The sequence below is a fragment of the Scomber japonicus genome, chromosome 4 (assembly GCF_027409825.1).
Source record: "Scomber japonicus isolate fScoJap1 chromosome 4, fScoJap1.pri, whole genome shotgun sequence".
Taxonomy (NCBI): Eukaryota; Metazoa; Chordata; class Actinopteri; order Scombriformes; family Scombridae; genus Scomber; species Scomber japonicus.
The window spans coordinates 6,527,610-6,551,815 of NC_070581.1; the positions used below are offsets into that span (position 1 = coordinate 6,527,610).

General features: G+C 40.2%; 1 protein-coding gene across 1 annotated transcript in view; it reads left to right on the top strand.

The window, feature by feature from the left end:
* lamb2 (laminin, beta 2 (laminin S)) overlaps positions 1-24,206 on the top strand; it is a 53,536-nt gene that overhangs the window by 9,748 nt on the left and 19,582 nt on the right. Inside the window, exons 3-13 of the mRNA XM_053316955.1 lie at positions 8,556-8,725; positions 8,835-8,970; positions 13,316-13,389; positions 13,505-13,693; positions 15,593-15,656; positions 19,427-19,629; positions 19,740-19,860; positions 19,977-20,165; positions 21,631-21,810; positions 22,233-22,345; positions 23,516-23,595. Of these exons, the coding sequence (XP_053172930.1) occupies positions 8,556-8,725; positions 8,835-8,970; positions 13,316-13,389; positions 13,505-13,693; positions 15,593-15,656; positions 19,427-19,629; positions 19,740-19,860; positions 19,977-20,165; positions 21,631-21,810; positions 22,233-22,345; positions 23,516-23,595 (1,519 nt within the window). The remainder of the gene's footprint in view (positions 1-8,555; positions 8,726-8,834; positions 8,971-13,315; positions 13,390-13,504; positions 13,694-15,592; positions 15,657-19,426; positions 19,630-19,739; positions 19,861-19,976; positions 20,166-21,630; positions 21,811-22,232; positions 22,346-23,515; positions 23,596-24,206) is intronic.

The window sequence follows — 24,206 nt, forward strand, 5'->3', positions numbered from 1 at the left end:
AGCTGTGAGTTTTTAGCCTCTAGTCATCACCTTTCACACCAGTAATGCTGGCCCTGAGCCGCTCATCGCTTTTCTTCATTTTCTAAAACCATACCTAACATTAAGATCATTGATCTTCTTTATGAGCAGAGCCCTGGGCACCGATGAAGGAAGGGAGGATGACTCCCTCAGTGAGGGAGGTGAACAGTGGGGCAGAAAAGGGTGTCCGAGTTGCAGAGGGAGGCGCGGCAGAGAGAGAGCGAGTGGGAAGAGAGCGATGGGGAGGAGAGAGCAGCAGATAATAAAGAGGCGAGGAGGGAAGAGAACAGCTGGATGTTTGGCCGTGGGAGTTGGGCCATCCGTCAGCTAAGTGCAGAGCAAAGAGAAGACAGGGTAGAGGGAGAATGTAAACTAATTAGCTCGGAAGGAGTTAAAAATAAAAAGGCTGTTGACTTTTCTCTGGCCCGGTTTTAAAGTAGCTGTCTGATGGTGAGAGCTAAACATATCTGTGCCGCCTTCTACTCCCAATGGGGTCAGCTATGCAGCTCTTTGCCTGTCTTAAAATGATGCTATTCTTATCTTGCTAACTGCTCTGGGACAGATGACATTGGATCTCTGATTCTTGTTTTTGTTCATTTTCTCTGAGTTTAACCTTCATTACAGCCTCTTAACCCTCCTCCTCCAGTCTGAGCACATGTGCGTCCATGCGATGCTTGTCAATCTGTTTATTTGTTTGTCTCGGTTACCTGTGTTGTTTACACTGTTGGATGTGACAGCAAACTGCCTAGTTTCCGCCGACTCCCCCCCCCCCCCCCCCCCCCCCCACACACACACACACACAGCCGGTCCCTGTGGAATGTGCCATGTTGATGCCACATCCCTTCCACACTGCACTCCCTACCCAACCACCCACACATACACACACTGATAAAGCTGGAGGAGTTAGATACTCTTAGATTAGATGGATGGAGATGGTTGACAAATTGAAGTGTCTTAATAAGATCTTGAGCCATCATAAGGCTCCAAATCATACATTCTCCAAGGTAATAATATACAAATGACATTAACTGGCTGTTTTTAACACTATGGTGATGAATATCAGTCCCATAGGTGTTTAATTGACCCTTTGCTAAGTGTGTGTCCCCCTTTTAAAGCATTAATTAAGAGTTAGATGATGAGATCAAAATCACATGTATGAATTAACTTTATTATCCACCTTAATGGAAATGAAGTAAATTAATTTACCATATCGTGAAGACATTATTAATTATTATACATTAAGACATTAAGACATTATTACATCATGATGACATACACCAACACTACACAACATAAAAAACATACAACTGACAATTGTGCAAATGTGAAGGAAAACAGCAGCAACCGTTGTAATAAATGAAAACCTGTTAAAAGGTGTCTATAAAAATAAGTGCATTCATTGTACATTCAGTGCCTATATGGCATAAGGCAGGGGTGTCAAACATATGGCCAGCGGGCCAGGGCCGGCCTACAAAGGGGTCCAATATGACACACTGGATAAGTTTGCAAAGAATGAAAATTGCAGAAAAGAGGTTTTTATCCCACCCCGAGCAGAATATAATTAATACATATTGTGGTCATATTTAAAACATTCATGTATTGAAAATTTTACAAAGTGTTGTCAATCAGCAGTTTCTGTGCAAAATAATCTGTAAAATGCTGAGACATAATATTGAAATTGCTCATCTGTTTTGTAAATAGCTGGTTTATTATAGTAAAGTTACTGGTCCGGCCCACTTGAGATCAAATGGGACTGTATGTGGCCCTTGAAGTAAAATGAGTTTGACAACCCTGGTATACAGGATAAAAGACCTCTGATATATGTTCCCGTTCGGCCTTGGGGTCCTGAATTGACGGCCAGATGGAAGCAACTCAAACTCTGTGTTTAGTGGGGGGGGGGGGGCAAACATCTCCAGATATCTGTCTGGCCTTCCTGAGTACTGCTCTTTCAAATATATCGCAGATCTGTTATGTGACTTCTCTGTGATATGAACAATTCTAGAAAGTTTGCTTCTGTTTGTATGTTAAAATGATGCTACAGCAAGCAGCCATAAATCTTATTTCATCTAAACTAGTGTCATTTTCCCTGATTGTCTGTTAGTGAGACTTCTTCCTTTACTGCATCACATGCGTCACACTTTATTGTGCGAAAGAGATGAAAGACGAGTCACATCCTGGCAACTGAGAAACTTTTTCAAACAAGTTAGCTGTGGACTTACTGAAACTGGTCAAAAGCAGAGAGGGAGTCAAAGGGCGGAGGGATGAAAGCCAGGAATAAAAGTAGAGTTCACCTTTGGGGATTGCGTGTAGTGGAGGGGGGGAACGTAAGTCGGATGCCCTGCAGACTACATCGTGCGTTCTGTATCAGTGCCTCTGACAGTTACCGCATTACTTCATGTGGAAGACTTGTTGGCTCCGAGTCACATTTCATCGTCCTTTTTTCACGAGTATAATGATACGATGCCTTTTTTTAAACTATCCTAGAATAGGTTAACGGTAAGCAGTCTGTCACCTGCTTTACGTCCTGCCAAAATGATGTATGACATGGATAGAAAAAGCACTCTTTGTGGTATAAAATGGAAATTGTGACCCTACGTGATAAAGCAGGCTAATAATAAACCTTAATGTGACGTACGGCTACGAGGAGCTAAGCAAGTTGAATGGTGCGCGCTATGATGCAAGGCTACAGTGCGTGTCCTGCTCAACAGCAGTGCTTTGTGAGCTGAGAACTGGGCATACACACACACACACACACACACACACACACACACACACACACCAGCGACACCACCACCACCACCCCCTTTCTCTTCTCTCAGCTGTCAGCCTGCATTCCTCCCTACCTCCTCTCCATTTATGGCTACAGAGGAAAGAAAGAGTAAAAGAAGATGGAAAGAAACTCTGATGTCTAATCATCCACTATATCACCTCTGGAGGCAAACTACACTTTTAACTTTACTCTGAGTGGGATGAAAAGTAGCATCAGGCCTGTGCTGGTCAACTGCCAGCCTACTTTACACTTGAACTGGGTCAAGGCATCAAGTCATCTGGAAAGTCACCACAGGCCTTAAGCTGTTTTGATGAATTGGGAAATTGTATTTTCCATCAAGAGTCTACGGCCTCAAATTGCTGGTTTTGTGCTACTAGCAGTCCAGATGTTTGGTATTTTTAGCCACACTAGTGTCAGCTGGTTGATCTGTTGGTTGGTCAGTCCACCGCTTTGGCCCAGACTAATACATCCATTGGATGGATTGCCACAAAATTGTACACAAAATTGTACTTGATATCCATGTTGCCTAGCCAATAAACGCTGAGGACCGATCTGCTGAGTTTTCATTGACACCAACAGAAGTTTCCATATATCGAGTGAAATATCTCCTAAATTTCTCGACAGACTGGCACCTAATTTGGTACAAATTTCACTCTCAGGATGAATTCTAGTAACATGATGACGTCTTAAAGAACTAGTGTGGAGGATTTAGTGGCATGGAGCGGTGAGGTTGCAGATTGTCAACCATGTGTTGTAGGAGAATCTACGGTTGAACCTCACGAAAAACACAGAAAGTCCTAGAGCCAGTGTTTGGTTTGTCCATTCTGGGCTACTGTAGAAACATGGCAGTACAACATGGTGGGCTCCGTGGAAGAGGACCCACTCCCATTGTAGATATAAAGGCCTTACTCTAAGATAATGAAAACACAATTATTCTTATTTGCAGGTGATTAAACACTAATTAAAACATACTTTTGTACATATATTCAATTTCTTCCTGTTCCACTAGATGCCACTAAATTCTACACAGCTAGAGCCTCTAAACTTAAAGTATATATTAGCTCACCACATTACTGTTAAGCACTGTGAATGCAAGAGTCTACCAGAGAATAGATCACACCTTCTGTTTATCTCACCTTCATACCTTCACTGTGTGCTGCTGCTCTCCCCGATTTATATCAAGCATCAGTCCAATTATTACTGTCAAGTACACCACTCATGAATGTTATTGTTAAAGGACAGGTTCACAATATTTCAAGTTTTCAAGTCTTCTATGTCTTTTTAGTGCCAAAGTCCCTCTTTTTGTTACTATACTTCCACCACAGCTCAACAGGGAAACACAAAGAGGGAATTAGATGCTAAAAAAGACTGTAAATGTGTCAGATATCACTTGATATGACTAACTCACACTGCTGAAGCTGAATAGAAGCTTCTCATCTACTTTTAAATGACTGTGTGGACACACTGAGGATTTTGTCCTCCATCACTTTACATTGAAAGCACATTTAAAGATCTTTTAATAGTCAGTATGAACAGGTGGAATGATTACAGAGAGGAAAACCTCTTTTACTGTTCATATGGACACTTGAATTTAAGACACACTTGAAAAATTGTGAACCTGAATAATGTGTTTTCATTTGTCTTTTGTGAAAAGTAAGTGTTTCACTTTGTAATAATAACTTTATACTTTAAATTTCATTAGTCATTTCAATGGTTGAATCTTGCTTTCCGCTCTGTTATCAGCTCAGCTCGTGTTGTGAGTAGAGGTGTGAAGCTTGCGTAGATTTTCACAGGCAAACAAACACAGACAGAAACACGGGAGATAAAAGCTGACAAGAAACCTAGTGATTATGGGACATATCAGACGTCTGCCTCACCCCTCCACCCTCCCTGGTCTTTCTCACACACACACACACACACACACACACACTCACACACACACACACACACACACACACACTTACACACAAACCTTTGAGTGCGTGCCAACAGTTTCCTGAATGGATATCAGGTTGTGTCTGGATGGTTCTTCTCACTGTCTTTATTTAAGGCACTGTGCTCTGTCTCTCTTTCACGCTCATCTTTTTTTCTCTTTGCACTGTTTGTGTTTTTTTCACACTCTCTTCCTCTTTCTCTGATAAAGGATAAGGGTACAACGTCATTATGTCAGTCGCTGATAATGGTACATGTTAAGCAGCTCGGGTCTTTTGTGTAGTCAACAAGGGCATACATGATGTTTACATTCACTTGAAAGCATGTGTGCAAGGATGTTTGATTTGAGTGCCAGCAATGGTGAAGTATGGGTCAGTGACAAATAAAGGTTGGCAAGATGAGCAATTCAAAAATATCTTAAAAAAATAATTTTAGAAGCAGCATCAGGTTTGTTAACATGTACATTTTGTATTTTTGTTGGTTTTATATCATTTGAAATGACATTTGCACCATTTACCAAAATGTCAAATGGTGTAACTACAAAAGAATGATACATATGCAATATTTTATCCACCTACAGTGTATTTAAGCGGACTTATACTGATTAAAAAAATGTGAAAGGTTCCTGATTGATATGATTCCCCAGATTAATACAATAGTATTCCATTACCTTTATTTTATAGTTATAATGTCAGATCATGCCAAACTAGTTGATATGGTGTTTTATTGAGAATTTAGCATTTTGAAGCAAGTTGAATTATTTGGTACAAAGTTTTTATGGTTACACCACTTAGACATTTTTGCCATAATCCTCTATTATATTCTCTCAAAATGGATTAAAAGCAGAAATTTTATGCTGGTTCCACAAAAAAAGAATGTGTGCAAGTTATTCATACGTTTATTTTCACATTTTAACCCTTTAAATTTGACTAAACCACTCATCATTGTCCCATATACTCTAATGCTGTTAGTGTAAATGAGTGTGACTACGTGCACAAGCACACGTATTTTGTGCACATATTGTAAAGGCAGTAAGAGCCTCCATATACTCTAGGTGTTGTTAACCACATATCTGCTTGTTGCTCACTTACTTGGCTGGCACCAACATGAGACCTGTCCACATGCCAGGCAAACACAGGTTTCCTCTAGTGTGTGTCAAGGTTGTGTATTTGTGTGTGTGTGTGTGTGTGTGTGTGTATGTATATGTGTGTGTATTCATGAGAAATCCTCCTCTGCACTGTTCCCAGCCATCTCCCTATCTATAGCAGTGTCAGGCTGTGATAATGCACCGTCTCTGTCTACCTTAATCAGTGAGTTTAAACCTGCAGAGAGCATCCAGGCACCGACAGGTACTGCAACAGTCTCCCTTCATGCCTGTCAGCTTAAATCTCACCATTGTGCAGTCTATAGACAGCAGAGATACTCAATTATAGAGAAGAAGTAAGATTTGGTCAGTTACAATCTGTTGATACAGTTGGAATCTGCAGGTAAGGGACAAATGTTGAACTGACTGAATACAGTATGCTGTGTTGTTCCTATTGTGTTTGCCACAGAAATCTAGATTCCAAAAAAGCTTTCAGGTGCTCAATGTTACCGAGGAGAGCTATAATTTAGGCATTCGAGCAGTCATTTGAAAGTAATGCAAGGCACTGAGGGACATTTTGAAACCATTACCCGCTTTCCAGGAATGAGGGTGAACAAAGAGACTAAATGAGACGCTGTGATGATGAACATAATTAAGAATAGATCCATTGTCAGCCATAATAACTGGTAGCATTGCCCAAAGAGTCGTACAATAAAAGCTTGCTGATTGTGAGCTCTCTCAGAAACTGTGCTTGGTCAAGTGCCTCAGTCCTGAAAGTGAGATATTTTGAGCCCAGAATAATATTCTTTGACAGCGTATAAATTGTTTTGCCCTTTTTTGTATAAAAAATGTGTTTTTATATGAAATAAATGTCATAAAGCATTCAAGTGTCAGTAGCTGCTTTAGTCAAGATCTCTTCAACAAGACATTAAACCTTCAGATTCTCTAGTGTACAAGGTGTGAATGGGTCCAACTGTGTTAATACAAAGCAGACTGATGCAGTAAAAGATGAAGCGTTCACATTTGTTCAACTTTATCCACGATGTCAGAGTGTTTTGTCGAGCTTTAACTTGTTCCGTATACACATACTGGAGGGAGGATTAGAAACACCTGTTGTGGACAGAGTACAGATTGACAGCCGGACCTCTGGGTCTCCACTCTCCTCATACCAATTTCCTCCTAGCAACACACACACACACACACACACACACACACACACAGAGAGAGGTTCAGGTCCCAGAGGCATGTAGGAGGAGAAATTCCCGTCAAGATGTCTGCTGGAATGTGTGACTGCTGCTGCCGGTTGTCATGAAGCTTTATAAGGTTTATTTTAACTCCCACACATAGCAGGGATATTCAGTCACATTGATGCTGCGCTGCTGTGTCACATCTAACCCCTCCACATATATATTCATGCTGCATCTCCATCTGTAAGCTTTAACCATGACAGCAATTACTTCATCTTAAGATCTTACACTTCCAACCATTGCTGGTATGTGTCAGCTGACCTCAAGATGACCCTCATTGGTTAGTTTCTAGATTTAGCCTGTAGCTAGGGGCCCCTTGTCAGGTCAGGTCTTTGGGACCCCTGCAGACAGCGGAGCCTGTTAACCTGCCGGGGTCGCCTTGAGATAATCCTCCCCCTGCCTCCCTCCCGCTGCATGTTGTCTCAACAATGAGTCTCTTGATCACAAGCAGTAGCTGTCGTTGCGGGGTTCCTGTGTCCACCTCCATGAGCCCCCTCAAAAGCCTGCTGTGCAAGACCTCTACGAAACTTTGATGAACTTTGATAAAGTAGTTTTTTTGCCTCCATCACTTACATTGAAAGTTTTACCTTTACCTTTTACTGTCTCTACCAACGCTTGACAAACATAGCTGGTTCTCCTAGCTGCATGATTCTCCACTATGTTCATCAGCAAGTCAATAAAGTCTCAGTTGGCTTGATGACTGGTCAGTTGATGCAGAGCATTTATTCCAGGTTGTTAGTGCTTCAAAACCTAACACACAAATATAGATTCACTACTAGAACAATATGACTCGGATATAAGACACACTCTTGGGCGGCTGTGGCTCAGGAGGTATTATGGTCATCTACTAATTCGATTCGATTTTTGACTGCTCCAATCCACATGTGGATGTGTCCTTGGGCAAAATACTTAATCCTGAATTGCTCCCGATATTTGTACCATCAGTGTATGAATGTGTGTGAATAGTTGAATGTGACTTGTAGTGTAAAAGAGCTTTGAGTGGTCAAAAAAGAGTAGAAAAGTACAGTCCATTGACCATTTACTCTGGTCTCACATCCATTTCCTCTTCTGGCTAATACAGGCATGTCCGAACTATTCCATAAAGGGTTGTGTGCCTGCAGGTTTTTGTTCCAACCAATCAAAAGTACATGATTCAACCAATCAATCTATCAGTTGATTTGATGAGTCAAGCCTGGTGTGCTCCTGCTTGGTTGGAATGAAAACCTGCAGCTACATGGTTTGGAGATCTGTGCTAGTACATTAAAACCCACATATGTTGTTCTTGAGTTTCCTGCACTTTATTTTCCCATCTTGGAGCCTTTCTTCCTCAGGAAGTGATAAGAGCTTTTTGATGTTGTTTCTTCCTTTAGGACACTGATTTCAAGTTGACTTTATTTGCAAATACAAGCTCATGAATGGGTGTTCTATTAAAGCGAGATACCACTCTGCATCACTATATCCTGTTCATTCTGATTCATTTCCTGTCTGCCCCTCCTTCATTTAGTCCTGGCTGCTGCGGTCGGCCAGGTGCCTGACACCAGCCACGGCTGTGCCCACGGCAGCTGTTACCCAGCAACAGGAGACTTACTGGTCGGACGAGAGAAGAACCTGAAGGCCTCGTCCACATGTGGGATGAGGAGGAAAGAGCCTTACTGCATTGTCAGTCATCTGCAGGTCAGTTTATGTGCACGGCCCTCATCCTTTCTCCACATTCTGTCTCATTGACCCCTGAAGTCTTTCACCTATGACCGCCTAACCTCGACCTCTTCTTGTCCTGGTGCAGGATGAGAAGAAGTGTTTCGACTGTGACTCCAGGCGGCCGTACGACCCCGTCTACAACACCATCAATCACCGGATAGAGAACGTGATCACCACATTCAAACCACACCGCAAGAAGTCCTGGTGGCAGTCCGAGAATGGTGAGAAGACTTCCTGATGCACAATTTATTCAAAGTCTGCATTTAGATTACAAACTAATACAGTGAAAAGGATAGAAAGTGAGTTGTTACCACTTTCTTATACGAGTTATAATGTAATCTTCTGGATTTATGGATGGCTGACACTTGATAGATTACAGTAAGTTATTACAGTTGTGTAAGAGTAAGATGAGTAAGGTAAATGTCATGCTGGAGGAGGATAAACAAGATATTCATGCCAACAAATGAATGACTCATTGCTGATCTCCTCCATGCACTACTGAGCTAAAATTGTGCTGAATTAAGTCATAGAAAAACACATTATACTTTCAGAAGCAAGTTGTTTCTTAGAAAAAAGCTGTCATATTTCAAGGAAAAACTCATAATATAATAATGTAATATGTTATTTGTACAGATTTATTGGATTGCATGTGGATGTTTTAGTATTTCCTGACAGTTCATAATCTATTTTAACTTGTAAAAAATCTGTTTGGACTGCAGTGTGCTTCACATTTAAAGTTTAGGGAACCAGCTGCACGTTATGCCTCATCAGAAGTACTTTCAAACTGTTTTCCATAAGATGAGGCTTCAAGCATGAGGCCTAGTGGTTGGTTTGACACATATACTGTACATCTTGTTAATTTCCATATCTCATTCTAAATTAAATACCACCTGCAGAGCAATAACATAATTGACAGCAGACTGTATGACAGGTAGATTCCTGCTGCCCTTAATATCATTAGCATGAACTCCACTGAGCTTTAATCACTTTCTGATGTCATAACTGCTAAAACCAGGTCCCTGCTGTACTCCTGTCACTGCTTCAGTATATGCCCGCTTATTAAGTCATCATGTAAGTGCAATCATTTGTTCTGAGGTTAAGGTATATTCTCCATTTGTCACATGAAAGCTGTCAGATTGCTCTCATCTGCTCTCTAACAGCAGAGTAGGAATAGTCTCGTAATATCTCAAAACATGATGTCTTTCTTGTAAAATATAATGACTGAGTGAAAGAGGAAAAAGAAAGATGGACAGTCCAATCAGATATGCATTCGTTCATTTTAGTACTATGCAGCTGTGATATGGAAGTTCATTCATTTATAGCATAAACTTAATGATAAACTTTATTTATAGAGACAATAAGACAATGAGGAGCACAGAAGTAATACTACGTGATGTACAAAATATAAATAAAAAATAATAATGTTAAAACGCACAGAAGTAAAAGCAATAGACTAGAGATCAACTAGTAATATGACAGAATCAGTTTTTGCTGCAGTGAAAATGTCACATCTATATAACCCTATTCTGTAATCATACAATAACTTACCATGCCTTACATTACATCTAACTCCTGAGTGGTTAATGATAGAATTTCTGAAAATGTCCAAATTGTTAGATGTATGAAAAATCCCTGTATACTTTCATATTTGTGTTGAGATAGAAAACAGTGGAGTATAACAGTCATAATATGGCCTCTACTATACTACTATACTGTAGATTAGGTGCTGGTATAGTCAGAGCTATTGATATTTGATAAAGGAATGGGATGATGGAGAAATAGAAGAAGTGAGTTCATATAAAAAAGATGGAGGTGAGGATATCTTGATGAGAAAGAGGGATAAAAATTGGGGGGGGAAACCGAACAAGGTACTAAAAGTTCATTGAAACTACAGCCAGTAAGCAACTGTTAGTGCCAGAGAGCTTTAGCAGTATTAAATTTACACATGAGCGCACACACACACACACACACACACACACACACACAAACACAGATCACACATCACACGCACTGTGGGCACACTCCTCTGACCAGCAGCAGATGGGCTTAATAACAGAGTAAACCCTGCTCTGGCATCTTCACAGAGGGGAGAGAAAGAGGGGGATGAGAGGGGAAGGAGAGAAGGCAAAAAGCTCTGATGGAAAGATAAAAGTGAAAGTTGAGGGGAATAACAGAGACTTGTGGGAGAACAGTAGTAAGGACGAGGAGAGGGATAAAAATTGAACTGATATAAATTCTCTTGCGCATAAATCTTCATGGCAGTGAGCGGCTGTGAAGCTCACGTCTGTTGCCGAGGAGCCAGATGGATACAAGTCTCATTTTCAGCTGTTTGTGAGCTATTTTGCTTGTAATAGAGTGTTGTTGATGACAGCAGCGTCCAGCACTAGCAGACCCAGAATAGAACAGAGAGAAAGAGACGAAAGAAGGGGGACAGGAAGTTTGGTGGTTATTTTTACTCTGGGTTGCTATTGCTTTTCCATGGCGTGCACAGTGGGCCTGTTTGATATGGATTACAGTGCTCTGATTGTGTGCACGCTCGTTAATCGAAAAGGTCATTTCCTGGGATTGCATGCATACATTCAGACATTACACAGGACTGTGAGTGAGTGTTGGCTAAACAGTAAAATAGGTGTGTTCTGCGTGTGTGTCCTTTCCATTAAAAGTCAGTATATACGTCTTTCCTAATGAACACTATTGACACTTTAATTGTCCTCTCACTCCTTCCTTACTATGTATAACACACTCTCTCTTTCTCCACCTTTCCCCCTCAGCTCTATCTATATCACACCCTTCCTCCACTTTATTTTCAATCTTTTTCCTTCTTGTAATTGCTAACTGCTGTTATATGTTTGATTATGACTATATATTTGCTGTTCTACTTTGGAAACGACTTACCTTATGTGTTTAACCAGGCACTTCAGCCCAATGCTAACTCATCATTAAAACCCTGGCCTTAAGCACTTTATAATAAACACTTATAGTTATAAAAGTCAAAGGTTAACAGGGTTCTAAGACCTGGACTAATAAAGGTCTATTAGAAGACTCTTGGTTCAAAAGCCCTTATTTAAAAATTAGTAGGCTCACCGCTAACACGATAGACTAAATTAGCCCAACAAGCTTTCATTTCACTTTTCAGTAGCAGCTAATGCCTTAATAACCATTAATGAAGCCATTGAATAAAGCTTATAAACACTTTATATTGGATTCCATATTAAATAGTGGTATCTGGGCACACTCCAATAGCCTAATGGTCAAGACTCATTACAGATGCTGACCTTTGTTACATACCATACCCCTCTCTTTACCCATGTTTCCTATCTCTGTATGCTTTCACCATTGAATACAGCTTATAAACCCTTTATATAGTATTCCTTATTAAAAAATGATACAGTATCTGGGCATGTTCCAGTAGCACACTGATCTAGACTAATTCCAGATGTGGACATTTGTTGCATGTCAAACCCCTCACTTTACACACATTTCCCATCTCTGTACACTTTCACCATGAAATACAGCTTATAAACCTTTTATATTTGATTGCATTAAAAAAATGATATGTGGCCACACCACACATAGCTTCTAAACCCTTTATATAGTGTTGCTTATTAAAAAAGTGATACTTGGGCATGTCCCAGTAACCTACTGATCAAGACCCATTCCAGATGCTGACCCTTTTATATATCTTACCTGTTCCGTTACCCATGTTTCCTATCTCTGTATGCTTTCATCTGTCACATAAATGCCAAAAAAAATCATCTATAATAATTAATTTGAGGTATTCTTTACATAAAAGTATTTATGAATCTTTAGTAGGTAGAGTGACCATATGGATAGAATACATTTTCCATTGCTTGCTAATGCTCTCAAAGTCTATGCCTCAGGAAAGTAAAGGTGTACCACACACATCTACACTGTCATCACATGCAAGTCATAAACATGAGAAAGGTGGTTTCCCAGGATACATGGATGTGTGTTGGCACATATGTTTCTGCAAAACATGCAACTGATGCAAAGTTTCCATGAATCTGTTTTTATTTGGCATGTACTATATGTATGAAAGAGCTGTGTTAGTGGTTTATCTGCAAATCACCAGTGTAGAAGTAGTTTGGTTGTAGTGGTAATGTGGTGTAGCTTTCTTATGAAGAAATGGGAAAAGTCCTCTTGGCTTTGTATCATAGCATAATGCCAAACACAGAGAACAAGACTGAAAGTGGTCCTTAGAGTGAAATGACCCTCCAGACTAGTTGCTGCTCTACAACTCAGGAAGTGTGTGGGCTTTTCCGACATGCTCTCTACACTTTCTCCTGCCAAGACTGAATGCCTTTTCCTGTCAAGATGCCATTCCCCAAGCCAAAAGCAGGGTTGCTACTTTACTTACCGCTGCTAGCCATTATTCTCTGTCGCCCATGTGTCAGAAACTGATGATATAGATGGAAAAACGAGTGGAGGTGGTTTATGAATGATGATTACAATCTAAGTGACAGTAATGATCTGTGAAGGAAAATTTTAGCTTTGTATACACTTATCATCTTAACATGGAACTCTCTCTGTTTGTCTTGTGCCCAGGAAAGTCGGATGTCTTTGTCCAACTGGATCTGGAAGCAGAGTTTCATTTCACTCACCTGATTATGACCTTCAAGGTAGGGTAAAAGCTCCTGTCGTCAGCTTATTGACCTGCATCAACTAGTCGCCAGCCAAATTAATTTTGCAAGCAAATATGTTCCAGGATTTTTTGTCTTCAACATTCTTTTGCAGACATTCCGTCCAGCAGCCATGCTGATTGAGCGGTCGGCGGATTTCGGTCGTACCTGGCAGATCTACCGCTACTTCTCCCACGACTGTGTTAGTACCTTTCCAGGAGTATCCCAGGGTCCTTTACGAAACATTAATGATGTCATCTGTGAGTCACGCTATTCTGACATCGAACCATCTACAGAGGGAGAGGTGAGTGATTGATTACAGGAATAACCTAAAATGACACATTGATGGTTGTGGTTACATGTATACCACTATATACTTACAGCAGACCTCAAGGAATAGTTCCACATTTTTGGTAATATGGTTATTCGCTTTATTCCCAAGAGCTAGATGACTGGATCAAAACCACTCTCATGTCTCACGCCGCGTTACATTTACCTCAGAAGATGGAAGTTGGAGCTGGGAATGACATCACATATGAGTTTGAATCGTTCCAGTTTAGAAGTCAAGAAACCAGTTGTAGCCAGATTAGCTATTGAGAACAATACCAGTTGATAAAAATACATTTCGCTATATCATGCTCATACAAACACCGTAGCAAGATATCCACTAATAGAAGTTGGACAGTGCCAGATAAGGTTCATCTAACTTTCCTTGTCAGAAATCAGACTTCAGGGGTTATTCCAATTGAAATTCTTGAATGAGAACTTTCTGACTTTTGGGTACAACTGGAATGCACTATTACCACTCTTAGTTGATTAGCATAGCTTAGCATTAAGACTGAATGTAGGGGGAAATACTACATTAGCTTGGCTCTGTCTGAATATTTTTAAAATCTGTTGCTTTTTTTAGTTCTGATTTAAATACAATGAGATATGGCGTGTTGATTAGTAAAATGTAGAGGTGTTGGACAGAGTCAGGCTAGCTGTTTCCCCCTAGTTTGAGTCTTTATGCTAACCCTAACCCTAAGCTAATCGCCTGCTGGCACTGGCTTCATTTTTAGCGTAAAAACACAAAAGTGGTATCGATCTTATTGTCTAAGGCTAGGTAAGAAAGCGAAAAGGCTAATTTCCCTAAAATGTGAAACCATTCCTTTTAAGATGAAGGGCGTTTTGATACCTTCCTTGTTTAGTTTGGTTGTATCGAACCCTGGAGTGTTTAATCCTTTGGTTTGGCTCGTTTGGGCAGGTTTGAACATAGCAATTGCACTCAGGTGTGGACCAAAACAAATGGACTGAGACCTTGTTGAAGAAAGTCTCAGTCCAGTTACAAACTCTGATACAGTTTGTTTGTGGTATGAATGTGATGGGACTTAGATCCAACCCATCTGCAGGAAGCATTGCATGTAACTTGGATTAAACCAGCTCCTGTAGCCAACCCTTCTTTTGGATAGCTATCCCGGAAGGAAAACAAACCCTCCTTTCTCCGCCCGACGACCCAATGACATTTGTGACCAATGAAAAGAGAGAGAGGGAGACACAGCTCCCACACGGCTTGTGTTGATACAATTTGATTCCCTTGAAATGTTGCCATGTCAAACTAAACCAAACCAAAGAGCAAATGCAACCGAGGTGAATGGACTATAGGTGTAAACATACCTTAAGATTAAGATTTCTTACTTATTTCTTAAGTTGCTATTTTGTTGCATTTTCCTCAGTACTCACATACATTGAAATGAAACTGATACTCTGTATATGACTCATCCCATAAACACACACTATGAGCTGGTGCCAGCCACAGTGCGATGCCAGGGGATCAACTCCAGTTCTGTTTGCCAGTGCCTTGGTTAGAGGTACTGACAGGAGTATTAACCCAAACATACATGAATTTTAATAAAGCCTTGACTTAAGTAGCATTGTATTGTCAGCTTCCAAACAATCTATATCCTATCAATTAAACAGATCTTGCACTTGAAAGCAATGTGTTCCAAAAAGACCCTTACCAAATCCCATTATACCAACCTAAAGGACAAAGAACCTTTTAAATAATAAGAGAAAGCACAAGATTTTCAGTGTACACACGTACCACAATCTGTGGTGCACCAGCTGACCTCATATGTTGGTATTGATGTCATTATTATTTCACGGCTCTGCTGGTTAAAATATGTAATGAGTGTGTATAATATGTATGTATGTCTTGGCCTAGGTTATCTACAGAGTGTTGGATCCAGCCATCTGGATTGAGGATCCATACAGCCCGAGCATCCAGAGTAGGTCATGCTTGTGTTTTTAACAGCAGATTGATGGTGTATGACACTGCCAGATGATATAAAATGCTACGGTCATGATGGACAAACATAATACCTTGTTTAGGATAATGAATGATTTTTCTTTGTAGTATAGAATACTAATTTCTGCCTGGAGGGAATTTATAAACTGTATAAAGTGAAGTCTGGGGCCTGTTATAATGATAAGACAAATAAATCATGAAATACTAATGCTTATGATATTCATGACCCATAGCCACATTTGTCAGCATTAATCAGCTTCTAGCAGACACAATTAGCTCTTTTTATCCAGCTGTGACACATTACCGACTATAACAGCCTTTCTCCCTGGGGTGTGAAACATGGCCCCGCTGTGTGGAAGACATGAAGAGATGTGAAAAGCAGCTGTTTCTCTCCCACACAGCCTCGCTGTCCCAGCCCTCGTGTTTGGACTGGCAGAACATGAGAGCTTTTCCCAGAAACCCGAGCTCGGTGTGTAACGCAACAGCAAAGGGTTGTCTTGTCCTGTTGTTAAATATCTCACTATAACTGACCCAAGTGAAGACCCCCCTGACCCCCTCACAGCTGAACAATCCATATATCTTAAATGACCAGTTGGTATGACATCAAATCAACATTCATGTGCTTCCTATTGGGCAGCGTTTTCATGCTTTTCTGCATCACTTTTACAATTTACTGGCTGTAAGAGTGAGAAATGTCAATTAACTTTGCAGGCCAACCTAATATCCTGCCTTCTTTTATTGGCAGACCTTAACCCTTATCACAGCCCTGATAACTTTACAATCTGTAGCCTGAATCATTTGACTGATAATACAGAGAGGAAGCGTGACAAAAAGTTCTAAAGCATTAATTTCCGACTGACTGACATTTTTTAATGAGGTAGCATTTCAAATGAAAACCAGCTTTCTACAACTAGTTACTGACTAGATACAGTATACCTGGTAGTAGAACTTCATTAAAGCTATGGTCAAGGCCCCTGGACACTAAAACTCATGCTCATTCAGCTAGTTGATCATTTTTCCCACACAATCGTCGATACAACCTAACTTTTATTGTCTTTCTAATAGATAACGCTGCCTCATATTTCGTTTTGGACATACTAGATTTCTAACTATCAGCATTAAAAGAGTGGGTCATGCCTTGTGTCATATTTCTATGGACCCTGACAAAAAAATTGTACTTTTTTTCTCTCCCATCATTGAGGGCCCCTTTCTGCTCAAAGGCTCCTGGTCACTTTCCCAGATTGCCCATATGGTAGATCCAGCCATGGGAAAACGTTGACATTTTGGAAGATGTGTTTACTTGCAGGGAGTCAGATAGGAAGATCAACATGAGTGGCATCAATTTCTCATCTAACTCTCTCCAAGATAGAGAATTTACCAAAGGAAGTGCTTTTTATCACATTATCAAAGATGTCAGGAATTAGGAAATGAACAAAATGTCTTGTGCAAAAACCTTTCTTGATTATGAATATCAAAAGAATATCAATAAATGTATTTTCTAACACCTAGAAATGTACTTGCTGTCCTATAATAAGTTTTTATGATAGTTGTATGGCTGCTTGCTATTAAATAGCTTATGTAACAGCTCTCTAAGACACCACCTCTCTCTCCCTCTCCGCTGCCTTCAGTCAAACCTGGAAATACACATACTGTATCAGTCTCAGGTTCAGTCCTTGGCCTCGCTGAAAGCTGCTGTTTGGCTGCTGCACAGTCGCTGCCGGCTGAGTCGGAGCACTGTTCTCCAGTCTTGTATTACAGCGTGAGGAGAAACAGACAGTGTCTCAGTGTGGACGAGCTGCAGGGATTAGCTCTCGTCTGTCAGAGAGGGATTCTATTACTGCAGATAAACTCAAAGCTGGGAAAGGGTCAGAAGTTTTTAGACGTAAAATATATCCCACCATAAACCATTTCAACTTATTGTAACACCGCTACGTCAACTGTGAACGCCTCCAGCAGGGTTTATAATGACGGGAAGGTTGAAGCACCCTGTTGATAATGATGGCGATACCAACTATACAAAAATTACATCATTTTCTGCTTCATTTACTTAACACTACAGTCAAAGTATAGACTTATTTTAGTATACCACAACCAGAGAGCTATTGCTTTTTAATGACCTACTATTAGTCACTGTTTGTAGCCTGTGTGTGTGTGTGTGTGTGGTAATGGATACTGGTGAACAGCTGAACTGTAGCAGCAGAGGATGTTCTGTTCCAGCAGAATGACAGGGTGAAAACACAAACTCCCTGGAAATGCAGTATCTTCCTCCCCTAGTGTGAGCTCTCTTCAGTTAGTTTGAAAGGATAAAGAGGATAAAGAGGCAGGATGTGGGAAGAAACATTTCAACACCACGTTTTATTCCAAAAGTCATTTTTTTCCCACTTTTACTCCTTAATGCACTTGAAGGTGACACATTATATTTTGATAGTGGCTGGCTTTGTCAGAGGAAATCAGGGTAGGGAAAATGGAAACGCTGTTCAGATGTGAGTGTTCTGACAAAACCTCTTTCCATCCAACCTGTAGGATAACACTTTAAGACATATTTAGAAAAAGGAACAAAAGTAAGTAAAAAAAAGGAGTTTCAGGTTTCTGTGGCTCAGTTTGGTCAGTAAACTACACTGATTCAAACTGAAATGTCTTAAAGGATAAGTTCACAATTTTCTAAAATAGTTTGAAGCCCAAACAAACACAGACACATGTTTTTCTTGCTGTAATGATCCCTCCTGTTCATATTGACCATTAGAAGCTCCCTTCATAATACACTTACAATATAAGTGAATCCACAGTCCTCTTCCTGTGTAAAAATGTATTTAAAAGTTGATCTGAACCTAATATGAGGCTTCTGCAGTCCAGATTAGCCCAGTCCAATACCTTTAAAACAGTCATGTCAGTGACATATTCTCTGTTGTGTTGCCATCCTTTCACTGCAGCTAAAAAACACACCATCCAGTCAAACACAAAGAGGGAATTATTTACTTCAAATACTCTAACTGTAGCCTATATCCACTTTTTTTTGACTAACTCAGAAAGCTGAAGCCTCATATAAGCCTCAGATAAACCCAGACTGTGCATTTAGTCCTTCATAACTTCTATTATAAGTGCACTTGAAAGGAATCTTCTACTGGTCAGTATAAACAGGAGGAATGATTACAGCCAGAAATCCTCTTTCAGTGTCCATATGAACACCTGACCTGTCATTTTTAGACTGACTTGATAGTGTACACATTGGCATTTGAGTCTTCAATCTCTAGAAAATGGATATATGCCCACTAGTTTGATGTGTATAGATATGTTGTATTTCAATCATGTAAATAAACTTTTATTCCCATAAAGATAATTAAAGATTTCACTATGTATTTGCACTTACGGTGAAATAGCTTACAAATTGGAAATCGTTTAACATGACTTTGGGATTTAAACTGATTTCTCTTCTACTGAGACTATCCCAGGTCATTAACTGTTGCTCACCCATGATGCATTGCCACACACTCAGCTCTGTCACGCTCCACCGGCCCTGACTCTTACTGAGGGAAAAGAGCTGTGTGTACACTCATGTATGTTTGTCTTTAGGGAGGGTTTTTTTATGGCTTAGTTTTTAAGCTTTTCTTTGTTTTAAACCATATTTTAAAACCATTTCAACCCTCATATCACACCGAACTAAACTCCAATGTCCAGATGTAAAGAAGCCTTACATGACTGCACACCTGCATCCTGTTCCTCTCTCAATTATCTGTATCTTCTGTCCAACAGACCAGCTAAAGATCACCAACTTGAGGGTAAACTTCACCAAACTTCACACGCTGGGAGACAACCTGCTAGACCCCAGACCTGAAATCAAAGAAAAATATTACTACGCCATCTACGAGCTTGTCGTACGTGGAAACTGCTTCTGCTACGGCCACGCCTCCGAGTGCGCCCCTATAGACGGCATCAAGGATGATATAGAAGGAATGGTGAGTGATGAAGGTTCAGTTACAGTATAAACCTTTAATTAGCAGTCCTCCTGTAATTTCCTCTGCAATGATTCTCAGTTTCTTATAAATTGCCATAACTCGTCTTCAAGGTTCACGGCAGGTGTGTGTGTAACCATAACACCAAGGGTTTGAACTGCGAGCAATGTGCCGACTTCCACAACGACATGCCCTGGAGGCCGGCCGAGGGACGCAACACCAACGCCTGCAAGAGTGAGTACAGAGGAGGAAGCACAGAAGAAAAGATCACATGTACCACTTGTTTTATAATTGTTTCCCTAAATAAGTATAAAGCGTTTCTAATTAGTTTGAATGAATGTGTTTTCTAGAGTGTAACTGTAACAGCCACTCAAGCCAGTGCCACTTTGACATGGCGGTGTATTTGGCCACGGGTAACGTCAGCGGAGGAGTGTGTGATGAGTGTCAGCACAACACCATGGGACGCAACTGTGAGATGTGCAAACCTTTCTATTACAAAGACCCCATCAAAGATATCAGGGACCCACGAGTCTGCATAGGTGAGTGTGATGAGTTTCATATCAGCAGTGGTGGGGAGTAGCACAGTACGTTTACTCTGTTATATGAACTTGAATATTGGTGGTTAGATTGTATAGCTTCTGTTATCCTGCAGGTCAGCCGTCTGCACTTTCTCACCCAAACAGCTGATCTGCAGCATAATATAATGCGAGGCATGTGTAGGAATACAGAAGTTCTAAGGTTGACAAAATGTAGTGCCAAAAGAAAACAGTATCTGACCAACAGCAGTACATTACTTAGCTTCAAAATTTGAACTATATCAACAGTATGCACTTCACATATGTGTTTAATACATTCATGTAATTAGGTTAGTGGTTTCAAAAGATGTATTTTTTTGAAAATATGGGAAAAAGAGAAAAAAGAACTGAAAATTACTGACCATATCATTTGGATGTACATTGTAATATAATTAAATGCATCTAATGAAGTTACTCACTATTTGATTAGTTTTTTATGAATACTTTTACTTCTACTTGAGTCAGTATAATCATGAAGTAACTATACTTTTACTTGAGTAAACTGTCACTCTATCCATCATTCGATATATATTTACATTTTCTGGAGAAAATGAATCTGCTGCCAGCTGCTGCTACGATTGAAAAAGTTTCTTAAGATAAACAGATGAATCATGATTTACATTTTATATCTCATTGTTCTTTAAATGCTAGAAGTGCAGCGCAGCTGGTGAGAATATGCAAAATGTTTTGGAGAATTATAAAGTATTATACAAAATGAGATTAGCAAGATTTGAATAAGCTCAGTGTTATAACCATGCCATTATTTTATTAATCTAAAGTTACATGTACTGTTGTACCACCTGTACAGCAGGTGAAATCAAATCATCAAATTTGACACATTTGCTGTGTGTTCATATGTGCTCACGTTACTACAGTTTGATGCAGATTCATGTTGAAGTTTAAATGTTGTGTCCGTGTTTGTCTTTGATACAACACCTGCTAGCTTATAGGCAAACAATTGGGGAAAATGGCATTGAAATAAAAAAATAAACTGATTGCTGATTCATATTATGTGTACCAAGATGGGTGAACATTTAATGAAACATGTATGAGAAGATGCAAAAAGTTGAGTGGAGTCAAATGGATGTGTCCCATATGAGATATCATTACTGATCACAGAAATCCTCTTAATTGTCATTCAAGTTATTAGCAACAACACAGTTATAGTTATAAAAGTTATAATTGGTCACATGATGGCGCCATTGGTGACCTGTAATTTGAAGAATACTACAAGTATGATTTTTTTCTTTTTCTTTCTTCATATATGTACGTAATAGCCTTGTTTAAAAACTCAAAAAAAAGATTAGATACACTTTTCTAGACAAATGTTCAGTGTTTGTGAAATTGTGTGAATGTGCAACATTTCATTTCTTAATATCTACAACTTTCTCATGCACTAAAAGCTCATGTGTGCTGTCTGTCTCTGCAGCTTGTGACTGCGACCCAGACGGCTCTCAGAACGGAGGGTTGTGCGACAGCCACACCGACCCTTCCCTCGGCATGATGGGAGGTCAGTGCCGCTGCAAGGCCAATGTGGAAGGTCCACGCTGCGACAAGTGTAGGACCGGCTTCTTCGGCCTGAGTGCTGACAACCCTCAGGGCTGCCAGCGTGAGTACAGTCTCTGGTAGAGCTCACACACACACATAGAAATGTTATAAAGACCGAAGTTGTTGTGTTTAGTCGCCTACTACAAGGATGTAGGTTTGTTCCTATATCAGGCTATTTTCTGTATTTATATCATCAGCATTTTATAGCCTTTTATAGACAATTATATTTAAACAAAAGCACATTAAATCTGTCTGCATAAAAACCTCCACCAAGAGGACTTAATATTGCCTGAGAGGCAAAAGACAGGGCAAAAAACACACCTCTGACCAGCAACTGCTGACTTGCTGAGAGCACACAGTTATACAAAAGGTTACAAGGATGAGATAATTAACATTTAGACCAGCTCCTCTCCTCTAATCTTGATTCCAGTAACTGACTTTCTCATTTTGTCCTCTTCTCTCTCCCCCCCTCCCTCACCCCAGCCTGCCGGTGTGACCATCGGGGAACAGTGTCAGGTAGCTCCCAGTGTGACCCTGTCAGTGGAGACTGCTTCTGCAAGCGTCTTGTCACTGGACGCAGCTGTGACCAGTGTCTGGTAAGATGATGGCACAAAGAGATCTCCAATATTCACATTATATCTTTCATCTTCTTTTTGTCTTTTACTCTCTGTCTGTGCTTGATAGTGAACATGACACAATCAAATATAAATACAAGCACTGCATCTGACTTCTAAATAAGTGCTGCTTGTTACCATCACTGTCTGTTTCTTTCTTCTATTTCTCTCTCACTCTCTCTGCCCAGCAGCCTGAGATACTAGGTTATGATCAGCTTCCTGTTCTAATTCAACCTCTTGTCCCAAACCCACTCAGCCAGGAATAGTATAGGCAGGAATGTGAGCTCCTGCCTGGGCTCTGTGTCTAAATTTAGCCCAGGGATTTGAGGCTCGTCTGGTCGGTGTGGGTTACAGCAGGCCTAAAATGGTCAGGCCTGGACCAGGTCCGAAAGTGGATCCTGTCGTCCGATAAGCCCCTGCGAAGCCTCATATTAAAAATAATTAGTGGAATATAACAGTGGAAAAATCATTATGACTTATTGTGGTGAATCTGTGTTTGATTTAGTAATATTATAAATATCCTTTTTCATATAAAAAGAATCTGCCTCACTGAAGAAGTAAAAGTTGATGACGTCACTGCCTTACTGTTTCTTTTATTGGCTTTCCAAATAGCTATCAAGTGTTAGAAAACAACCAATCACAGACCAGTATCACTGTAGAAGGTTTTAACCACAAACTAACTGGACTGACTGAAAAACAATGTAAATGTGACCAAATTCTTATATAACTCTAATTGGGAAACCACAAAAGTTATAATTTATGATCAGTTCAAAGTCCAAATACATTAGCCAAAAAAATGTATTAGAGTTCAAAAAGTAAAATTGCTGACTGTAAAAAAGTCCTGTGTTCACACTGTCAAGTCAGCTCTTTTTAGAGGAGAAGAAAATCTCACAATGTCAATTGAAAGGAATGGGGCAGTAATGATATGCCCCACAGCTATGAATGTTGTTTTATTGGATTAGAGAGCTGGATACAGTATGTATGACTCACACTCAGTCATGACAGTTAAAACTGCAGTGGAAGTTCCCCCTCTCAGGCAGTTTACAATAGCACAGAGACGGATGCATCATGTCTGTCTGGAGCTTACTGTTGCTTCTGTTTGTGTCTGTCTGTCAATCAACCTGTCCTCTGTCTGTCCTTGTGTGTTTCTAGACAGAACACTGGGCCCTCAGCCATGATCTGAACGGCTGCAGAAGCTGTGAGTGTGATATCGGAGGAGCCCTGGACAACCAGTGAGTGATGACGTAGCTTCAACCCAGGGGCCCATTACACCAAATTTGTAACACGCAAGCTGCACCTTGTAAAATTAGATCATTTCAACTAAGATTTGGCACTGTGAACTAACCAAAAGAAACATCATACTACACTTGGAAGCCATGAGTGTAAAAGAGGACTGTAGGAGTGCAAATGTATCTGCAGTGAGTGACAATTATTTGTGAAGCAGCACACTGACAACATTTGTGATACTTGTGTAATCAGTGCTCGCCAATCACTTTTGTGAAACAGTCCTCTGAATAACAAGTCATCAAATCAAATATGAGGCTGTTTCAAATGAGAGGATACAGCATGCAGACCACTTTCAACACTTAACACTCAGAAATCATTTATCTCATTTATCATTTGTCAGCCTCCGCTCTGGGAGCAATCATTTTGTACACCACTTGTGATTTTGTGACCAATTTTCCTTTTCATTTTCCACCACCACAAACATAAAAACAATCCCCATAACCATCCTATATATATCCTCACCAATCAACACCCCCCCCCCCCAAAAAAAAAGATACTACACAAAAAATTAAAAATAACTATTAATAAGTGCAATAACACAACATGTTATTAACTC